This window comes from Cebidichthys violaceus, unplaced genomic scaffold (assembly GCF_023349555.1).
Source record: "Cebidichthys violaceus isolate CVI_PGR_0920_01 unplaced genomic scaffold, fCebVio1.0.p SCAF_40, whole genome shotgun sequence".
NCBI classification, from domain to species: domain Eukaryota; kingdom Metazoa; phylum Chordata; class Actinopteri; order Perciformes; family Stichaeidae; genus Cebidichthys; species Cebidichthys violaceus.
In genome coordinates this window covers 163,674-187,086 of record NW_027176595.1, presented here as the reverse complement: position 1 = coordinate 187,086, position 23,413 = coordinate 163,674, and the positions used below count along the sequence as shown (strand labels likewise).

The 23,413-nt window shown below is 37.0% G+C and overlaps 1 gene segment (V, D, J or C); it reads left to right on the top strand.

Moving 5' to 3' along the window:
• Positions 1 to 9,552: 9,552 nt before the first annotated feature.
• On the top strand, positions 9,553 to 10,018 carry LOC137885711 (Ig heavy chain V region 5A-like). The segment is given in 2 exon segments: positions 9,553 to 9,617; positions 9,711 to 10,018. Coding segments are annotated over 2 exon segments (351 nt in total).
• The last annotated feature ends 13,395 nt before the right edge of the window (positions 10,019 to 23,413 follow it).

Below are 23,413 nucleotides of genomic sequence, written 5' to 3'. Positions count from 1 at the left end.
TACTGTGATAAGACAAACGTTCTCCTCTCTTAGCAGTAATCCACCTCACTGAGGTGACTTAACTGTGAATGAAAATGTATGAGACTGCTTCAGTTAGAGTGAAAACTTTGCTTTAAAAAGCTCTCTAAAGTACAGTATTAATATTAATATATACAAACTTCATGATATTAAGAGATGTTTTTTACAGTAAATCAAATAATTTCTTTAACCATCTACATGATGACATTTTAGTCCAAATAAGCTTTTTTATACAAATATTTTTTTTCAATAAAAAATAAATAAATGCTCTACCTAGTCTGATCACTCGAGAAGACAAACTGTTTACATCTGAAAGTGATTCAAGTGGAATTCAAAAATGATTCAACAATATTCAAATGAAGGTTACATATAAGAAGTGGTGTGTGTGTGTGTGTGTGTGTGTGTGTGTGTGTTTGTGTCAGTGAGAGGAGAGAAGAGCTCACATCACTTCAGCTTCAACATCAACCATGTTCTCTGTAGCTCTGATTCTGCTGCTGGCAGCTGGATCCTGTGAGGAGCTTTCAGTGGATTCTCACTCATAAACACATTAGAAACACTGAATAGTCAGATGTCTGATGGAGATAATGTTGATTTGTGTTTCCACAGGTGTGAACAGTCTTGATCTCATCCAGCCAGACTCAATGGTTGTGCAGCCTGGACAGTCTTTGACCATCAGCTGTCAGGTCTCTGGTTATTCTTTGACTGATAACAGCTATGCAACAGGTTGGATCAGACAGTGTGAAGGAAAACCGATGGACTGGATTTCACATCGGTGGGGTGGAGGAGACTTTTACCAAAATGATGCTCTAAAGAACAAGTTCAGTTACAGCAGAGACACTTCTGCTGGAACAGTGACTCTAACTGGACAGAATGTGCAGCCTGAAGACACTGCTGTGTATTACTGTGCCAGAAGAGCCACAATAACACAAACCATCAGTAGACCTGAACAAAAACCTCTCAGTGTCTGAACACTTGTAACATGAAGCCACCAGAGGAGGAGCCCTCACACCACTAATGATTTCAACACCAGATCACTGTAGAAAGGGAGAGAGTCTTAGGTTTATAAATAGTCCCTAATTTAACGGAAACAGTTTTTATCGATACATTTATATAAATGTATATATATATATATATATATATATATATATATATATATATATATATATATATATATATATATAATGTATATATATATATATATATATACATACATCATTGTATAATGTATATAGTCTTTAAAGTGATGGAATACATTGATTTGTAGAAATTAATCCTCAAAAAGTCAGTTTCACTTCCATAACACTGTTTCTTTAAAAAACAAACAAACATATAATTATAATTTCAATCATAACTGCATTAGTGACAGGATCAAGAGTCTTTAATTCAAAGTGATGTTAGATGACTTAAAATTACAGAAACGTTCCATCAACAATCTAAAAGTGAGTTTATCTGAGATTCAAGTTCCACTATAGTCTTTGTGAGAACAGCTGAACATGTCAGCTACATTTGAAATTATGTTAATATACTTTAGTCAGCTGATTTACTGTCACCATTATGTAAATCGGCCTCCTCATGTGTTTCCTCATAAATAAATGTGTGTGTGTGTGTGTGTGTGTGTGTGTGTGTGTGTGTGTGTGTGTCAGTGAGAGGAGAGAAGAGCTCACATCACTTCAGCTTCAACATCAACCATGTTCTCTGTAGCTCTGATTCTGCTGCTGGCAGCTGGATCCTGTGAGGAGCTTTCAGTGGATTCTCACTCATAAACACATTAGAAACACTGAATAGTCAGATGTCTGATGGAATAATTACTCATAAATACATATTTATTCTCCTCATGACGTTACAGCACTCAGTCATAGAAAGAATGGAGTTCTCTCATTTGAAGAACATAATTAGAAAAGTGAAATGTCCACAAAACAAAATATGTTCAAAACATTGTTAAATTGTACCACATTGTATCACAGTGAGATGATAATGAAGCAATTTTCATTGATGTCAGTGGAGTTGGTGATCAGAATAAAACTGTAGATTATTAATATTATTGTAAAAGTTCTTATGTGCTGCCCATTATGCTCAAAGTGACGGGTGAGAAAACTTGATACCAAGATAAATTATGTATGTTCATGTAGCAGATGTCTGAACTAAAATGAACATGTTCGTATGATGAGAATGATTATGATGTAGTGTTACTGAAGATAAACTATGTCAGACAGACATTAAAACAGCTGACTTGGAGGACTGACTGATTCATTAAATAATCCAGTTGTCTCCTCCCTGTGAGGAGTCAATGCAAAACTCACATGTCTTCCAGCTCTATTTATGTGACTGCAGAGAGGAGGACAGAGGACAGTGGACACACAGTGTAACATGATGGACTATAGGACAGGACTGCTGCTCTTCACTATCTGCTGGGCAGGTGAAGATAGTCACTGATCTTTGTCTTTGATGGCTTTTCTTTGTGTCACCACCTTATTTCACATTTTCTATTCTCTTGACAGGTGTTGATGGTCAGACTCTGACAGAATCTGAACCAGTGATTAAAAGGCCTGGAGAATCACACAGACTGACTTGTACAACATCTGGATTCACATTCAGCAGCTATAGCATGAACTGGGTCAGACAGGCTCCTGGAAAAGGACTCGAGTGGATCGCTTATATCAGATCTGATAGTGCTTATATCTACTACTCTCAGTCAGTTCAAGGCCGGTTTACCATCTCCAGAGACAACAGCAGACAGCAGGTGTATCTGCAGATGAACAGTCTGAAGACTGAAGATTCTGCTGTTTATTATTGTGCTAGAGACCCACAGTGACTGGAGCTGGTTGAGCAGCTGTACAAAATCCTACAGCGCTCATTATTTTCAGGCTGATAGCATCAAGTTGATTATGTTTTTTCATATCAATTTTAAACATTGTTTTTTGTTCTATATTCTACTTTACAAATTAATTTGTATCAATCATTTTACATTTTCCCTGCATGATACAAAGTCCTGAAAATGGAGAAATATCTGTATTTCACATTAAACACATAAAAGATCACTTGTTTGTGAAAGGGACAAAAGACAGCATTAAAATATGGACGCTGAAATTAAACTTCAACAAATAAATTGAATTTCTATAAACTGAGACACAATAATGACTGTAAATGATGTGAAATACAAAGAAAGTATTTTGAGAGTGAAAAAGTTATGTGTGAAGTTTCTCTCTGTTACTCAAAGGAGACACTCAGATCTGCTGTTCTTATCATTGACTGGACACTGGACTGTATCAAAGCTTAATATTATATATGGAGAGTTTTTTCATATTTGATGAGATAATAGAACTATTATCAAAGGATTATTGTTGTGTTTTAACTGCAGATAAGGTCTAAATGAGATGTGTAGAGAATATTAATAATTTGCAATAAATAAAATGTATCTACATCTCTCCATGGGTAAGAATACATCTTTGTCTTTATTTGTTACAGTTTGTTAGTTTTTGTGTGATTGGGCCAAAATAAAAATAATGGAACAAAACAACAAAACCTAGAAACAACTCGGCATGATATTTGATTAAGACTGTTCATCTTCACACAGATGAAGGTGAAATGTGTTGACTATTACAACATTTAAATCATACATATTCTCTGTATGTGTCTTCAAACACCTGTGAAACTATTGACATTATTTTATTCAACTCTGCAAAGCATCAGCATCAGACTTATGTTATCATGCTATTTACATGGCCCTGGCTGCTGCAAAAGAATGAATAACTCATCAAAATAATTACAAAAAGTGAGTTTTAATCATTTGAAAACATACCAAACACATTATAAACTTGGCTCATAGAAAGCAACGTTCCTGGTGGTTTCTCCTTTAGTTTACATTTCCATCATCATTGTTATTTCAATGCTGATTTGAATGGACATGTTTTCCATTATGCTTCATGTTAAAATTAACATAAAGAATAATAACAATGATCCTAATCCTTGTTCACAATTCTACAAGAATTAACATTATGTTTTTAAAATCAAACTGTTATTATTTGGGCATTACTATTTTAAATGAATATCAAAGTTAACAGCTGTTTCATTTCAGTAAATGCTGAGATATTTTCAAAATGTTTGTGTCAAATAAAATAGCATTATCCAATGTAAAGCAGAGGTGATTTCCAGGCATGTTTTCACTTTGCAGATATAATGAACAAATTGAAGAGACTGTTCAATTGGCTCCAGTTAGACCAACGTTTACGTTTCATGTGTTTGATTCTATGCAAACTCAGTGAGCTTCCTTGTTGCTCAGCTATAAAAACATCACATCAGTCAGTCAGTTGAGTTCACAGCTCGTCAGTTTCAACATAAACCATGTTGTCTGTAGCTCTGCTGCTGCTGTTGGCAGCTGGATGTGAGTTTCTCTTGATTTATCAAAGTCAGTCGTTCTTCTTGTATAACTTGATGATATTACAACAAATCTTCTTTTTTTAACAGGCTTAAAATGTGAGCAGTTGACACAGCCAGCCTCTGTGACTGTGCAGCCAGGTCAACGTCTGACCATCACCTGTCAGGTCTCTTATTCTCTTAGCAGCTACTACACAGCTTGGATCAGACAGCCTGCAGGGAAAGGACTGGAATGGATTGGACATGCCGCTGTTGGCTCCACCACATACTACAAAGATTCACTGAAGAACAAGTTCAGTATCAGTTTAGACTCTTCCAGCAAAACAGTGACTCTAACTGGACAGAATGTGCAGCCTGAAGACACTGCTGTGTATTACTGTGCCAGAGAGCCACAATAACACAAACCATCAGTAGACCTGAACAAAAACCTCTCAGTGTCTGAACACTTGTAACATGAAGCCACCAGAGGAGGAGCCCTCACACCACTACTGATTTCAACACCAGATCACTGTCACAGTAAAGAGAAAATATGTTTGAGCAACAAAAAAGTAAAAGGAATATAACATGTATTATAAAATACAAAAATAGTTATATTTAATATACAGTGAAGACATTTTCCCAAAAGTGTCTTATAATGATAACATTATTTTTGTTAAAAACGGCATTTTGGATATTCTGTCCATTTAGAGTCACTGTTTTGCTGCACTGAGGTAATTGCTTAATAAAACTTAATTAATAAACACAACAAATTATAAAATGTATAAATCATGAACACTTTGTGAGAAAATCATCAGTATAACATAATGAGAAACATTTGTTAATATTTGGTAATTATTAAAATATAAATACAATTCTCACTTTAGGGATATTATAAAACTGATTGTTCTGTTTTCATGTGATGCAGACTGTGTTAAATAATGAAGGACAACAAACTGTCATTTTGTGTTTGTCAACCTTTTGCACAAATTATACTGAAAGATGCTAAAAGGACTCAGTAAACATTCATTCTTCAGATTCACCAAACTGTTACTGATTCAAGTCAAATCCAGTTCCTCACTGTGAGGAGGAGTCAATGCAAAACTCAGACGTCTTCCAGCTCTACTTATGTGACTGCAGAGAGGAGGACAGAGGACAGTGGACACACAGTGTAACATGATGGACTATAGGACAGGACTGCTGCTCTTCACTATCTGCTGGGCAGGTGAAGATAGTCACTGATCTTTGTCTTTGATGGCTTTTCTTTGTGTCACCACCTTATTTCACATTTTCTATTCTCTTGACAGGTGTTGATGGTCAGACTCTGACAGAATCTGAACCAGTGGTTAAAAGGCCTGGAGAATCTCACAGGTTGATCTGTACAGCCTCTGGATTCACATTCAGCAGCTACTTAATAGCCTGGGTCAGACAGGCTCCTGGAAAAGGACTGGAGTGGGTTGCCACTGCTGATACTGGTAGCAGCACTTACTACTCTCAATCATTTCAAGGCCGGTTTACCATCTCCAGAGACAACAGCAGACAGCAGGTGTATCTGCAGATGAACACTCTGAAGACTGAAGATTCTGCTGTTTATTATTGTGCTAGAGACTCACAGTGACTGGAGCTGGTTGAGCAGCTGTACAAAATCCTACAATAATACTCACTGTTATTTGGACGGTATAGAGGAAGAGCATTACATATTCTTATAGTATTTCTATCATATACTTAATTTCTGTATAAATCATTTTTACATGATATGGTATACTTTACATATATTCTTGCATTATACACATTCCTAAAAATTGTTCCTGAAAAATATTAATAAATATTAAACGCAAAAAACAGAATACAGATAACTTGTTCATAAAAAGGCCAAAGACAGCAAAACAAAAGTAAAACATTTCACTATTTTCATCACATATTGTACTCAACTGCTTCATGAAAAGCATTTGTGACTAAAGACAGCAGTGATCCATAAAGTGGAGGAGAAGTGGAACGATGACAGCATTTTACTTTATTATTTACAACTAAAGGAATCATATACGGAGATGAATACTTCATTTAGAACGTTTTTTCATCTTTAGGAGGGTATTTTATAAGATGTGGAGAGAATAATGACAGTTTTATAAAATAAAGTTATGTGAATATAAATAGAAATGACCTAATCTGCATATTGGCAGGAGTAAACCTGTGTCTTTATTTCTGATCTTTCTGATCTTTTTCTGTTGTTTGCCAACGTTTGTATTTTATTTGGCTATAGTAGAAATAATATAATAATACATATTTTTCATGTCTGACACGACCACATTCATGAAAGCAACATATTTTGATCATTACATAAAAGCTTTGACGACCATAGTTTAATCACAGCTAAAGGTTGTTTCTTTGTATTTTGTCACACAGGTTTCAGTGTCTGAACAGCTGTTTTCCTCTCAAGGCTCCATGTTTCTCTGTATGTGTGCGTCTTCAAACATCTGCAAACACTAAAACCAATCAAAAGTCTTTGATTCAAACTTGCAAACCAGCAGACTTAACTTTTCATACTATTTACATGACCCTGGCTGCTGTCACTGTATTTCTGTTTACAGCAAATACAGTCAGTAAGTACAGAAAGTGAGCAAATAAATGAAAAATGAAGTTCTTACAATGAAGCTGAACTCATACGTTTGAAGTAAATCTTGAATCTGATCATTGTTTGAAATTATGCAAAAATTATATACGCAGAAAATACATAATACACTTAAGCATTGATAGTTAAGAGCGAAGTTAATGGTTGTTTTATTCTGTAAATACAGGGACATTTTCAAAATGATATAAAATATAATAATGTAAAATGTAAAGCAGAGTTGATTTTCAGGCATGAAAACTATAGTTTCACTCTGCAGATATAATAACACTGAACAGACTCTTCTATTGGCTGCAGTTAGACCAGTGTTGATGCTTCATATGTTTGATTATATGCAAACTCAGTGAGCTCCCTTGTTACTTGGCTATAAAAACATCACATCAGGCTGTTAGTGAAGTTCATATCTCTTCAGTTTCAACATAAACCATGTTGTCTGTAGCTCTGCTGCTGCTGGTGGCAGCTGGATGTGAGTCTCTCTGGATTTCTCAAAATCAACAATTCTGCTTCAAGTATATTTTGTGAAAAAACATTTCCTTTTTTAAACAGGTGTGAAGTGTGAACAGTTGACACAGCCAGCCTCTGTGACTGTGCAGCCAGGTCAACGTCTGACCATCACCTGTCAGGTCTCTTATGCTCTTAGCAGCTACTACACAGCTTGGATCAGACAGCCTGCAGGGAAAGGACTGGAATGGATTGGAATGAAATACACTGGAGCTTCATACTACAAAGATTCACTAAAGAACAAGTTCAGTATCAGTTTAGACTCTTCCAGCAACACAGTGACTCTAACTGGACAGAATGTGCAGCCTGAAGACACTGCTGTGTATTACTGTGCCAGAGACCCACAATAACACAAACCATCAGTAGACCTGAACAAAAACCTCTCAGTGTCTGAACACTTGTAACATGAAGCCACCAGAGGAGGAGCCCTCACACCACTAATGGTCTCAGACCTGAAACAGCATATGAGAGTCAAATGAGTGCAGTGCAGAGCGGTGGCCATGAGTCAGCCAGTGGACTAAAAGGCACTAAAAAGCATTCACGGCCAGCCCGGCTATGTCAACAAAGCACAGAAAAGCTCAGATTACAACACACAGAGGGAGAGCGACTTCATTCTCTGCTCAAGGAGACATTACTCCACTATATCTTTACCTAGCATATATTTGTTTGTTGCTATATTAATGTTCTGAATATCGAATAGAGAACCTTTAGCAATGTTTCCATTATTGATTATTAACAGCGGGGGTTGAATCCCCAGAGATGTGAGAGGTGGAGTGTTTCTTTTTGCGGAGGAGGAGTCAATGCAAATCCCTGAGCTCTTCCATCTCTACATATGTGTTGCAGAGTGAAGGACAGACACTCAATCACTGCCATTTACACTGTAGACTGGACAGAAACAACTTTCGCAATGATCAGACCTGAGTATTTGGTTGTTTTTCTCACCCTGTCAATTAACTGGGCAGGGAAGAACACAAAGTGTTTTTCTGACAAACCTCAAGGCCATATGACTTGAAGTAACTAATGAGCTGTTTAAATTCCTGTAGGTACTGAGGGTCAAACACTGACTGAGTCTGAACCAGTGGTTAAAAGGCCTGGAGAAGCCCACAGACTGACCTGCACATATTCAGGGTTCAGTAGCCATTACTGGAACGCTTGGATAAGACAGGCTGCTGGAAAAGGACTGGAGTGGGTTGCTACTATCAGTGACAGCAGTGGCAGCATCTACTATTCTGAGTCAGTCAAAGGCCGGTTTACCATCTCCAGAGACAACAGCAGACAGCAGGTGTATCTGCAGATGAACAGTCTGAAGGCGGAAGATTCTGCTGTTTATTATTGTGCTAGAGACCCACAGTGACTGGAGCTGGTTGAGCAGCTGTACAAAATCCTACAGCGCTCATTATCACTGGGCCGATAGACCACAACTACCCCATAGGATCGTTTGAGTATCTTTGAGTATCAGGAAGACTGTATGTGTTCATTCCAGAACAGAATTCAGAATCAAAACATTAACCTCAAACTTAAGCTCTCTGTCAAAGACACAATAGAGCCACAATAACAGGAACAGACACAGGAAGGAGCAACGCAAAAACTTGACATGTCAACAAAGTCTCAACTTTGCTTTCTTTTCTGCACATTCTGAACTTCAGTTCAACATCATCAACACACTTTAGCGGAACATAGTCTCAATAAAACGGCTTCATTCACACAGGTTTTATTGCAGCTCTTCCATATGTATTTGAAGCAGACATTAAATATTCTGTTGATCTGAGTGTAAATGTACATCTGTTAGTTTGACATACCTGACTTGTGTTAGAAGTTTTGTGTAGAAATAAAAGAATTCACTTTAAAAGTTATTGTTTTAAATAATAAATACATTTTCTGTCATGTGTCAACATGTTTATGACACTATTCCAAGCTTTGACAATTAGAGACAGAAGAGTTCATGCCTCTTTTACAGCCTGTCAGTGTCCTTCTCTATGCAAAGCAAACTTCCTCACAGTCTGCTTTAAAGGCTTGATGTCATTGAGTCAGTTGCAGCAGAAGAGGAGAAGCTCCCATCAGATCAACCTCAATTCCAACATGTTCTCTGTCGCTCTGCTGCTGCTGCTGGCCGCTGGATCCTGTGAGTCTCACTGAGGCAGAGACAACAACATCACAGTACAATGACTGATCACTGTCATTACATTAATACAATATTCAATGTTTTCCTCCACAGGTGTGAAGTGTGAACAGTTGACACAGCCAGCCTCTGTGACTGTGCAGCCAGGTCAACGTCTGACCATCACCTGTCAGGTCTCTTATGCTCTTAGCAGCTACTACACAGCTTGGATCAGACAGCCTGCAGGGAAAGGACTGGAATGGATTGGATATGCCCGTGATGGCTACACCACATACTACAAAGATTCACTGAAGAACAAGTTCAGTATCAGTTTAGACTCTTCCAGCAAAACAGTGACTCTAACTGGACAGAATGTGCAGCCTGAAGACACTGCTGTGTATTACTGTGCCAGAGAGCCACAATAACACAAACCATCAGTAGACCTGAACAAAAACCTCTCAGTGTCTGAACACTTGTAACATGAAGCCACCAGAGGAGGAGCCCTCACACCACTGATGATTTCAACACCAGATCACTGTCACAGTAAAGAGAAAATATGTTTGAGCAACAAAAAAGTAAAAGGAATAAAACATGTATTATAAAATACCTTATTATTTATAATTAATATACAGTGAAGACATTTTCCTAAAAGTGTCTTCTGTGTGTGACACACAGTAATGATAACATTACTAAAAACTGCATTTTCAAAAGTTAATCATCAAACAAGAAATGAAAAACAATTATTAAATGTATTTGTACTCACTGAAAAACATCAGTGGTATCTGTGGTATCAATGCACTGAAGTAGTTAAATGTTTAATGAAGCTTAATTAATAATCTCAACAAATTATGAAAGGTATGACTCGTGAACACTTTATGAAAAAAATCATCAGTATAACATAAAGAGCAACATTTGTTAATATTTGGTAATTATTAAAATATAAATACAATTCTCACTTTAGGGATATTATAAAACTGATTGTCCAAGTCTTCATGTGATGCAGACTGTGCTAAATAATGAAAGACAACAAACTGTCATTTTGTGTTTGTCAACCTTTTACACAAATTATACTGAAAGATGCTAAAAGGACTCAGTAAACATTCATTCTTCAGATTCACCAAACTGTTACTGATTCAAGTCAAATCCAGTTCCTCACTGTGAGGAGGAGTCAATGCAAAACTCAGACGTCTTCCAGCTCTACTTATGTGACTGCAGAGAGGAGGACAGAGGACAGTGGACACACAGTGTAACATGATGGACTATAGGACAGGACTGCTGCTCTTCACTATCTGCTGGGCAGGTGAAGATAGTCACTGATCTTTGTCTTTGATGGCTTTTCTTTGTGTCACCACCTTATTTCACATTTTCTATTCTCTTGACAGGTGTTGATGGTCAGACTCTGACAGAATCTGAACCAGTGATTAAAAGGCCTGGAGAATCACACAGACTGACTTGTACAACATCTGGATTCACATTCAGCAGCTCCTATATGAGCTGGATAAGACAGGCTCCTGGAAAAGGACTGGAGTGGATCGCAATTGTATACACAGCAGGCACTTCACCTCCTCTCCGTTACTCCCAGTCATTCCAGGGTAGATTCACCATCTCCAGAGATGACTCCAGCAGTAAACTCTATCTACAGATGAACAGTCTGAAGACCGAGGACACAGCAGTGTATTACTGCGCCAGAGACCCACAGTGAGAGACAATAATAGGAGAGTCGTTCAAAAACTACTTCCTCTATTCTGGGAACATTCAGTTGTCTCAGTGTTTCTATTTTGCAATAAATACAAATGATTACATTTTGTGTGTAAGTGTGGTGAGACTGGGTCTCTTAATGTGTCTTAATGAGGATGCAAGAAGTTCAAGCAAGAAAATTACATTTTGGTAACAAAAATACAAAGCTTCCATGTGATTAGCAGTTTGTACACTTTTTTTTCTGAATACATCACAAAACCCTGAAATGAAGAACATGAAAAATGGAGAAAAAAAAGACTTTTACAAAAATGTTTAGATATTTATTCAGGTAAATCGCAACTTCAGCGGAATCTAAAAAATTATACATTTTAAAAAGTTGATTATCTGAAAGAAAATGGAGGAATAATGTTTTCCTCAAAGACACCAGACTCTGATGGGCTTCTAAACTTGACTCTAAAATGAATCAAGTACACCTGAGATGATCAGTCCTTCTTTGTTCTTTGGATCTCACTAGTGTCAATATCTTCTTCAAGGAGGGATTGATGTGGAGAATATGATCACTCAACACTCATCTCTGTATGAGAAGCATGAAGCATGAGTCAGGGCTTTGAAAACACATGTCAAAGAGTGTTAGGACAGTTTATCATGATTAACAACAATTATAAGACAACCTTATTGTAATTAATTATCAAACAAGAAATGAAAAACAATTAATAAATGTATTTGTACTCACTGAAAAACATCAATGGTATCTGCGGTATCAATGCACTGAAGTAGTTAAATGTTTAATAAAGCTTAATTAATAATCTCAACAAATTATGAAAGGTATGACTCGTGAACACTTTGTGAAAAAATCAACAGTATAACATAATCATTAATATTTGTTCATATTTGGTAATTATTCAAATATAAATACAATTCTCAATTTAGGGATATTATAAAACTGATTGTCCTGTTTTCATGTGATGCAGACTGTGCTAAATAATGAAGGACAACAAACTGTCATTTTGTGTTTGTCAACCTTTTACACAAATTATACTGAAAGATGCTAAAAGGACTCAGTAAACATTCATTCTTCAGATTCATCAAACTGTTACTGATTCAAGTCAAATCCAGTTCCTCCCTGTGAGGAGGAGTCAATGCAAAACTCAGACGTCTTCCAGCTCTACTTATGTGACTGCAGAGAGGAGGACAGAGGACAGTGGACACACAGTGTAACATGATGGACTATAGGACAGGACTGCTGCTCTTAACTATCTGCTGGGCAGGTGAAGATAGTCACTGATCTTTGTCTTTGATGGCTTTTCTTTGTGTCACCACCTTATTTCACATTTTCTATTCTCTTGACAGGTGTTGATGGTCAGACTCTGACAGAATCTGAACCAGTGATTAAAAGGCCTGGAGAATCTCACAGACTGACTTGTACAACATCTGGATTCACTCTTAGTAGCTACTGGATGCATTGGGTCAGACAGGCTCCAGGAAAAGGACTGGAGTGGATTGCTGCTGATACTGGTAGCACCAAATACTACTCTCAGTCAGTTCAAGGCCGGTTTACCATCTCCAGAGACAACAGCAGACAGCAGGTGTATCTGCAGATGAACAGTCTGAAGACGGAAGATTCTGCTGTTTATTATTGTGCTGGAGACCCACAGTGACTGGAGCTGGTTGAGCAGCTGTACAAAATCCTACAGCGCTCATTCTTACTGTGCTAATATACTAAGAAATACTCTTATTTTTTGTATCTGTTGTTTTTAATAAAATCATGATCAAGGCCAGCATCAACCATAAACAATATCTAATAAAAATATGAATAAAAAAATATCCGACAAATATAAAATTGTTATAGCTGGATCAGTAGTGACTGCAGCTTCATGTGATTCATGTGATACAAGTTGTAGCTCACTATCTCAAATATGAATACACAAGTACAAACCATAAATTATACAAAATCAGTTTGAAAAGAGAAAAATATTGAAAAATAGTTGATCACAGAGCGAGCTTGTGTGAATCAAAAAATAATGAGAAAAGTCCACGATCCACAATATGTTCTAAACATTGGTGTATGATAAAACATGATGACAAGAACTACGGTGGCCCTCTGGTAAGGAGCTACTCTTATCAATACTCTGTTCTTCTTAATGACTAAATAATTGCCTTTAAAAACACACATAACATTTGAAAAACAAATAAATTCAGAACAGGATAAGAATGTATTCATTATTTAAATATAACTAATTGTTTCTAAAGCAGCAACAGTTATCTTTACAACAGCAAAGTCACTTCATAAAGTCATTAATCTCTCACTGGAAGCGAATCTAAAATGTCAATAAAACACACATTTCTGAGTGAAGTTCATAAATGATAATAATCAATAATGAAGAACACAGACATCAGATATATTTTTATATTTTTTAAATGCATTGGGCCGATCATGCTGCGTTTGTGTGCGGACAGAGCCGACTGAAACACGTTTCACATTGGTATTGTATGTATTGATAAAGTTTTGGCTTTGTGCTTTATTGCAGTAAGCAATAAAGTTGTAAGCACTGTTACAACAGCAACAGTAACAACAGTAACAAGTGAAGTAGTCGTCAACTTGAGTAATCTTCACTTCCCCTGGTTCACTTCAGCGTCTCCACCGCAGCTCAGTCATTATCAACTAAAGAAAACATAGTTATGAATATTATATTCCATTTCTGCCAAATAATCACCCTAAATGTTACACACGGTTCCTTTAACGCAAATTGAATTAAAATATGTCAGACAAACTTAAAATCAACTGACTTGGAGGAACTGATTCTACACTTCCACCAAACAATAAACTGAGAGCCAAGTGCATTCTAGTTCTATGCTCCCTGTGAGGAGGAGTCAATGCAAAACTCAGACGTCTTCCAGCTCTACTTATGTGACTGCAGAGAGGAGGACAGAGGACAGTGGACACACAGTGTAACATGATGGACTATAGGACAGGACTGCTGCTCTTCACTATCTGCTGGGCAGGTGAAGATAGTCACTGATCTTTGTCTTTGATGGCTTTTCTTTGTGTCACCACCTTATTTCACATTTTCTATTCTCTTGACAGGTGTTGATGGTCAGACTCTGACAGAATCTGAACCAGTGATTAAAAGGCCTGGAGAATCTCACAGACTGACTTGTACAACATCTGGATTCACTCTTAGTAGCTACTGGATGCATTGGGTCAGACAGGCTCCAGGAAAAGGACTGGAGTGGATTGCTGCTGATACTGGTAGCACCAAATACTACTCTCAGTCAGTTCAAGGCCGGTTTACCATCTCCAGAGACAACAGCAGACAGCAGGTGTATCTGCAGATGAACAGTCTGAAGACGGAAGATTCTGCTGTTTATTATTGTGCTGGAGACCCACAGTGACTGGAGCTGGTTGAGCAGCTGTACAAAATCCTACAGCGCTCATTCTTACTGTGCTAATATACTAAGAAATACTCTTATTTTTTGTATCTGTTGTTTTTAATAAAATCATGATCAAGGCCAGCATCAACCATAAACAATATCTAATAAAAATATGAATAAAAAAATATCCGACAAATATAAAATTGTTATAGCTGGATCAGTAGTGACTGCAGCTTCATGTGATTCATGTGATACAAGTTGTAGCTCACTATCTCAAATATGAATACACAAGTACAAACCATAAATTATACAAAATCAGTTTGAAAAGAGAAAAATATTGAAAAATAGTTGATCACAGAGCGAGCTTGTGTGAATCAAAAAATAATGAGAAAAGTCCACGATCCACAATATGTTCTAAACATTGGTGTATGATAAAACATGATGACAAGAACTACGGTGGCCCTCTGGTAAGGAGCTACTCTTATCAATACTCTGTTCTTCTTAATGACTAAATAATTGCCTTTAAAAACACACATAACATTTGAAAAACAAATAAATTCAGAACAGGATAAGAATGTATTCATTATTTAAATATAACTAATTGTTTCTAAAGCAGCAACAGTTATCTTTACAACAGCAAAGTCACTTCATAAAGTCATTAATCTCTCACTGGAAGCGAATCTAAAATGTCAATAAAACACACATTTCTGAGTGAAGTTCATAAATGATAATAATCAATAATGAAGAACACAGACATCAGATATATTTTTATATTTTTTAAATGCATTGGGCCGATCATGCTGCGTTTGTGTGCGGACAGAGCCGACTGAAACACGTTTCACATTGGTATTGTATGTATTGATAAAGTTTTGGCTTTGTGCTTTATTGCAGTAAGCAATAAAGTTGTAAGCACTGTTACAACAGCAACAGTAACAACAGTAACAAGTGAAGTAGTCGTCAACTTGAGTAATCTTCACTTCCCCTGGTTCACTTCAGCGTCTCCACCGCAGCTCAGTCATTATCAACTAAAGAAAACATAGTTATGAATATTATATTCCATTTCTGCCAAATAATCACCCTAAATGTTACACACGGTTCCTTTAACGCAAATTGAATTAAAATATGTCAGACAAACTTAAAATCAACTGACTTGGAGGAACTGATTCTACACTTCCACCAAACAATAAACTGAGAGCCAAGTGCATTCTAGTTCTATGCTCCCTGTGAGGAGGAGTCAATGCAAAACTCAGACGTCTTCCAGCTCTACTTATGTGACTGCAGAGAGGAGGACAGAGGACAGTGGACACACAGTGTAACATGATGGACTATAGGACAGGACTGCTGCTCTTCACTATCTGCTGGGCAGGTGAAGATAGTCACTGATCTTTGTCTTTGATGGCTTTTCTTTGTGTCACCACCTTATTTCACATTTTCTATTCTCTTGACAGGTGTTGATGGTCAGACTCTGACAGAATCTGAACCAGTGATTAAAAGGCCTGGAGAATCAGACACACTGATCTGTACAGCCTCTGGATTCACATTTAGCAGCTACTATATGAACTGAGTCAGACAGGCTCCAGGAAAAGGACTGGAGTGGATTGCTGCTGATACTGCTAGTAGCACCAAATACTACTCTCAGTCAGTTCAAGGCCGGTTTACCATCTCCAGAGACAACAGCAGACAGCAGGTGTATCTGCAGATGAACAGTCTGAAGACTGAAGATTCTGCTGTTTATTATTGTGCTAGAGACTCACAGTGACTGGAGCTGGTTGAGCAGCTGTACAAAATCCTACAATAATACTCACTGTTATTTGGACGGTATAGAGGAAGAGCATTATATATTATTATAGTATTTATATTTTATACTTAATTTCTGTATATATCATTTTTACATGATATGGTTTACTTTACATATATCCTTGCATTACACACATTCCTAAAAATTTTTCCTGAAAAATATTAATTAACCTTTTAAAAACGAGGCCTATTTGCAGGCCTCAGCTCGAATAAAGATAAGAAATACCTAATTAATTGTATAAAAAAAAAAAAAAAAAAAAAAAAAAAAAAAAAAAAAATTATATATTTTTGAGATGAGAAAAATCATGGAACTATCAGAATACATGTTACTGGTTCACATAAGATAAGGATGGAACACAGCAGAACTTGGAAAACTCAAAAGCTCGATCTTGAAAAACAGCACTTTTAGGGTATTGTTTTTTGGAAAGTATGGGTATCCAAGACTTTTAATATGCTGGGCTCTTAGAACAACTGATATAGGCTCTATATACACAGCTATACATAGATACAGTGAAACATTTATGAAATATAGAGCATTTCAAATTAGAAAACTGATCAAATACTCCAAGATTTGAATAAAAAAGTATTTTTAAAATTCAAAAACACTCTATATCACTTCTATGTATCACTCATGATGTTCATTGAATCAATAGACCGAAGATTGGACCTTTTTTGAGTGTTTTAAGCTCTTTCTATGCCCTTTTTAGTTATTTAGTTTAAGGTCAAATCCTGCTTCGACTCTCTGTTCAGGGCTGTATCTCAGCCCCCCCTTCTCCGATTTTCACCATTGAGACATCCTTCGAACCGTAGGAGCCAATAGAATTGCCTGGAATTGAAAGCTAGATGATTGACAGCACTATTAGCCAATAAAGCTCAAAAAGGTCCAGCTCTGAAATCTGATTTGCTGAGCTTCCAACCCTCCCAAGAATCCGAGGAGTGTCGGAGAGACACGAATCGAACGGATTCACACGGAGCACCAGCAGCTGGACAAACATGCGTTGGAAGTACGGAGATATTCCATTTTTTCGCTGAGATTCGACCAAAAGTAAGTACAATATTCGATGAAAGCTGTGTGACTTTTTGTGTTCGAAGCTGAATATCTCTGCGATGGTTTACCGGAGAGAGAAATGGAAACTATGTCCGTAATCTCCGTCAGGCGCTCGTGCTTTTTCATGCTGCATGTTCGTAGGTAGCACGTTGCTAACGGAGTGTAGCAGCCTTTTTCTCCGGTCTGTCCCAGTCATATCGAGTATGATTTATGATATTTTGTTATTTGTTTGCTTGGCTGATGGGAGATGTGTTTGTCTCATGTAGAAGTGACCTAGTTCATGTTGTTCCCAGGACGCTGAGGTTTCTGCAGAACTATAACATCACTATATTCGTTCTTCGTGGGTTCTCTGCCAGTTACTTTTAACACAAAACTCTCTAAGTTTTGATGTACTCTGCGTCCAAATGGGGGACCCTCGGGTGTATCTGGTTTTAATAAATATTAAACGCAAAAAACAGAATACAGATAACTTGTTCATAAAAGGGCCAAAGACAGCATAATAAAAGTAAAACATTTCACTATTTTCATCACATATTGTACTCAACTGCTTCATGAAAAGCATTTGTGACTAAAGACAGCAGTGATCCATAAAGTGGAGGAGAAGTGGAAAGATGACAGCATTTTACTTTATTGTTTACAACTAAAGGAATCATATACGGAGATGAATACTTCATTTAGAACGTTTTTTCATCTTTAGGAGGGTATAATATATGATGTGGAGAGAATAATGACAGTTTTATGAAATAAAGTTATGTGAATATCAATAAAAATTACCTAATCTGCATATTGGCAGGAGTAAACCTGTGTCGTTATTTCTGATCTTTCTGATCTTTTTCTTTTGTTTGCCAACGTTTGTATTTTATTTGGCTATAGTAGTAATAATATAATAATACATATTTTTCATGTCTGACACGACCACATTCATGAAAGCAACATATTTTGATCATTACATAAAAGCTTTGACGACCATAGTTTAATCACAGCTAAAGGTTGTTTCTTTGTATTTTGTCACACAGGTTTCAGTGTCTGAACAGCTGTTTTCCTCTCAAGGCTCCATGTTTCTCTGTATTTGTGCGTCTTCAAACATCTGCAAACACTAAAACCAATCAAAAGTCTTTGATTCAAACTTGCAAACCAGCAGACTTAACTTTTCATACTATTTACATGACCCTGGCTGCTGTCACTGTATTTCTCTTTACAGCAAATACAGTCAGTAAGTACAGAAAGTGAGCAAATAAATAAAAAATGAAGTTCTTACAATGAAGCTGAACTCATATGTTTGAAGTAAATCTTGAATCTGATCATTGTTTGAAATTATACAAGAATTATATACGCAGAAAATACATAATACACTTAAGCATTGATAGTTAAGAGCAAAGTTAAAGGTTGTTTGATTCTGTAAATACCGGGACATTTTCAAAATGAAGTAATATATAATAATATAAAATGTAAAGCAGAGTTGATTTTCAGGCATGAAAACTATAGTTTCACTCTGCAGATATAATAACACTGAACAGACTCTTCTATTGGCTGCAGTTAGACCAGTGTTGATGCTTCATATGTTTGATTATATGCAAACTCAGTGAGCTCCCTTGTTACTTGGCTATAAAAACATCACATCAGGCTGTTAGTGAAGTTCATATCTCTTCAGTTTCAACATAAACCATGTTGTCTGTAGCTCTGCTGCTGCTGTTGGCAGCTGGATGTGAGTCTCTCTGGATTTCTCAAAATCAACAATTCTGCTTCAAGTATATTTTGTGACAAAACTTTTCCTTTTTTAAACAGGTGTGAAATGTGAACAGTTGACACAGCCAGCCTCTGTGACTGTGCAGCCAGGTCAACGTCTGACCATCACCTGTCAGGTCTCTTATTCTGTTAGCAGCTACTACACAGCTTGGATCAGACAGCCTGCAGGGAAAGGACTGGAATGGATTGGAACGAAATCTACTGGAGCTTCATACTACAAAGATTCACTGAAGAACAAGTTCAGTATCAGTTTAGACTCTTCCAGCAAAACAGTGACTCTAACTGGACAGAATGTGCAGCCTGAAGACACTGCTGTGTATTACTGTGCCAGAGAGCCACAATAACACAAACCATCAGTAGACCTGAACAAAAACCTCTCAGTGTCTGAACACTTGTAACATGAAGCCACCAGAGGAGGAGCCCTCACACCACTAATGATTTCAACACCAGATCACTGTAGAAAGGGAGAGAGTCTTAGGTTTTATAAATAGTTCCTAATCTAACGGAAACAGTTTTTATCAATACATTTATATAAATGTGTGTATATCTATATATATATATATACATCATTGTATAATGTATATAGTCTTCCAAGTGATGGAATAAATTGACTTGTAGAAATGAATCCTCAAAAAGTCAGTTTCACTTCCATAAAACAGTTTCTTTAAAAAATAAACAAACATATAATTATAATTTCAATCATAACTGCATTAGTGACAGGATCAAGAGTCTTTAATTCAAAGTGATGTTAGATGACATCAAATTACAGAAAGGTTTCATCAACAATCTAAAAGTGAGTTTATCTGAGATTCAAGTTCCACTATAGTCTTTGTGAGAACAGCTGAACATGTCAGCTACATTTGAAATTATGTTAATATGCTTTAGTCAGCTGATTTACTGTCACCATTATGTAAATCAGCCTCCTCATGTGTTTCCTCATAAATAAATGTGTGTGTGTTTGTGTTTGTGTGTTTGTGTCAGTGAGAGGAGAGAAGAGCTCACGTCACTTCAGCTTCAACATCAACCATGTTCTCTGTAGCTCTGATTCTGCTGCTGGCAGCTGGATCCTGTGAGGAGCTTTCAGTGGATTCTCACTCATAAACACATTAGAAACACTGAATAGTCAGATGTCTGATGGAGATAATGTTGATTTGTGTTTCCACAGGTGTGAACAGTCTTGATCTCATCCAGCCAGACTCAATGGTTGTCCAGCCTGGACAGTCTTTGACCATCAGCTGTCAGGTCTCTGGTTATTCTTTGACTGATAGCAGCTATGCAACAGGTTGGATCAGACAGTGTGAAGGAAAACCGATGGACTGGATTTTACATCGGTGGGGTGGAGGAGACTTTAATCAAAATAATGCTCTGAAGAACAAGTTCCTTTACCACACACACACCTCTACTAGCTCGGTGACATTAACAGGACAGAATCTGCAGCCTGAGGACACAGCTGTGTATTACTGTGTACGTCAGCCCACAGTGATACAAACCACCAACAGACCTGTACAATAACCAGCAACCATGTGTCTCAACCACAAACTTACCAGAGAAGTAACCAGAGAAGCTTTACAAAATATTTAAAGGACACATTTTTAGAAAGAGTTAGGAGATCTGAAATATGATGGTAGCTAGAGCAGAATGTCATCGTTTGTTTTTCTTGTTTTGTTTTTTTTACATAGGTGGCGGAAGCGCTGCAAAGAACCACGATATGTCAACTGACATAAACACTACAAGACAACTACTGATGATTGTATATTTGTCCAAATCAAACCCAAGTTACTTTTTTGACCTAATCTAATGATCCAACCATTGATCAGTATAAACAGTGGATCTACAGTACATATGTCAGGGTAAAGTACAATCTGAAATCTGTTTCTAAACACATTATTCATGTTAAAATAACACCTTAAAACATGAGAAAAGATTTAACTATAGTATCCAGTTGTGGAGTCAGCGAGTAAAACTGTTCTTCACCATTTAAATTAAAACAAATCTTTTTTGAATACTTGCCGATTTGTTGATCATTCAAATTTGACTGAAACATACTGTGACAAACTGAGAACAAATTTATATTTATATTACTTTTAAATGTTGCTCTTTAGTTTCTTGATTGTGACTTTTATCAACACATTACAACTAATATTTATTCACAAATTACAGGAAAAGATCCAAGTCTGATCCAGCTGTGTCCTTCCTGTGAGGAGGAGTCAATGCAAAACTCAGACGTCTTCCAGCTCTACTTATGTGACTGCAGAGAGGAGGACAGAGGACAGTGGACACACAGTGTAACATGATGGACTATAGGACAGGACTGCTGCTCTTCACTATCTGCTGGGCAGGTGAAGATTTACACTTTTGTTCTATCAATTCTAATTTAGTTTGTTAAATATGTCAACTGTGTGTGTTTGGCTCTGTTCTGATTAAACTGCTTTTCTCTCCAGGTGTTTCCAGTCAGACTCTGACTGAGTCTGAATCAGTGGTAAAGCGCCCTGGAGAATCCCACACACTGACCTGTACATATGCAGAAATATCAGATGACGATGCTGCTATCGGCTGGATCAGACAATCTGAAGGAAAAGGACTGGAGTGGGTTGCCTACATTTCTGCTCCGAGTGGAAGCATTAAAGCTTATTCCACGTCAGTCCAGAATCGCTTCACCATTTCCAGAGACAACAACGTGGACCAGGTGTCTCTGCAGATGAACAGTCTGACGACTGAAGACTCTGCTGTTTATTATTGCGCTCGAAGGCCACAGTGATACAGGAAGCCACAGAGCTGTACACAAACTCCTGCAGCTGCTACTGTATCAGTCACTGATAGAAAGCATTCTGAATTAAAATAAATTAAAATACCCCATTAATTACATCTGATGTTTGCCCATCTTATATTTCTTATCTTAATATAAATCTAATTGAATTACTGATGAAAAAAATAGATACAAAATGAGTGATATTGTCTATGAGAGATGATAATGACAAGTGACCACAAACAAAGTGATGAAAGCACACAACACATTCAAAGTAGTTCAAAGGAGTTAAACTTCCAAAAAAAACACTTAACATGGGAAAAAAAAGGACAAACAGGGGGGAAAATGGAAGGATGGACAAATTAAACTTAGATGAATTCAAACTTAAATTAAAACAAATCTTTTTTGAATACTTGCCGATTTGTTGATCATTCAAATTTGACTGAAACATACTCAGAACAAATTTATATTTAAATTACTATTAAATGTTGCACTTTAGTTACTTGATTGTGACTTTTATCAACACATTACAACTAATATTTATTCACAAATTACAGGAAAAGATCCAAGTCTGATCCAGCTGTGTCCTTCCTGTGAGGAGGAGTCAATGCAAAACTCAGACATCTTCCAGCTCTACTTATGTGACTGCAGAGAGGAGGACAGAGGACAGTGGACACACAGTGTAACATGATGGACTATAGGACAGGACTGCTGCTCTTAACTATCTGCTGGGCAGGTGAAGATAGTCACTGATCTTTGTCTTTGATGGCTTTTCTTTGTGTCACCACCTTATTTCACATTTTCTATTCTCTTGACAGGTGTTGATGGTCAGACTCTGACAGAATCTGAACCAGTGATTAAAAGGCCTGGAGAATCACACAGACTGACTTGTACAACATCTGGATTCACATTCAGCAGCTACCCTATGAACTGGGTCAGACAGGCTCCTGGAAAAGGACTGGAGTGGATCGCTTTTATACACACAGGCAGTTCTCATATCTATTACTCCCAGTCAGTCCAGGGTAGATTCACCATCTCCAGAGATGACTCCAGCAGTAAACTCTATCTACAGATGAACAGTCTGAAGACCGAGGACACAGCAGTGTATTACTGCGCCAGAGACCCACAGTGAGAGACAATAATAGGAGAGTCGTTCAAAAACTACTTCCTCTATTCATCACCACCACTGGGAACATTCAGTTGTCTCAGTATCACTTGTCCTGAACCACTGATTTTAATGAAAATAGTTTTTATTATTTTATGACCAAAATGTCTCTAAACAGGGTCTATTAAAGGGATACAAATTGTAACTATATTAATATTTATTCTCCATGACATTAATAACTATTCTCCACTATCACAAAATAATAAGGACAAGAAAATATTTTGTTAAAAAAACACATCAGAGCAATT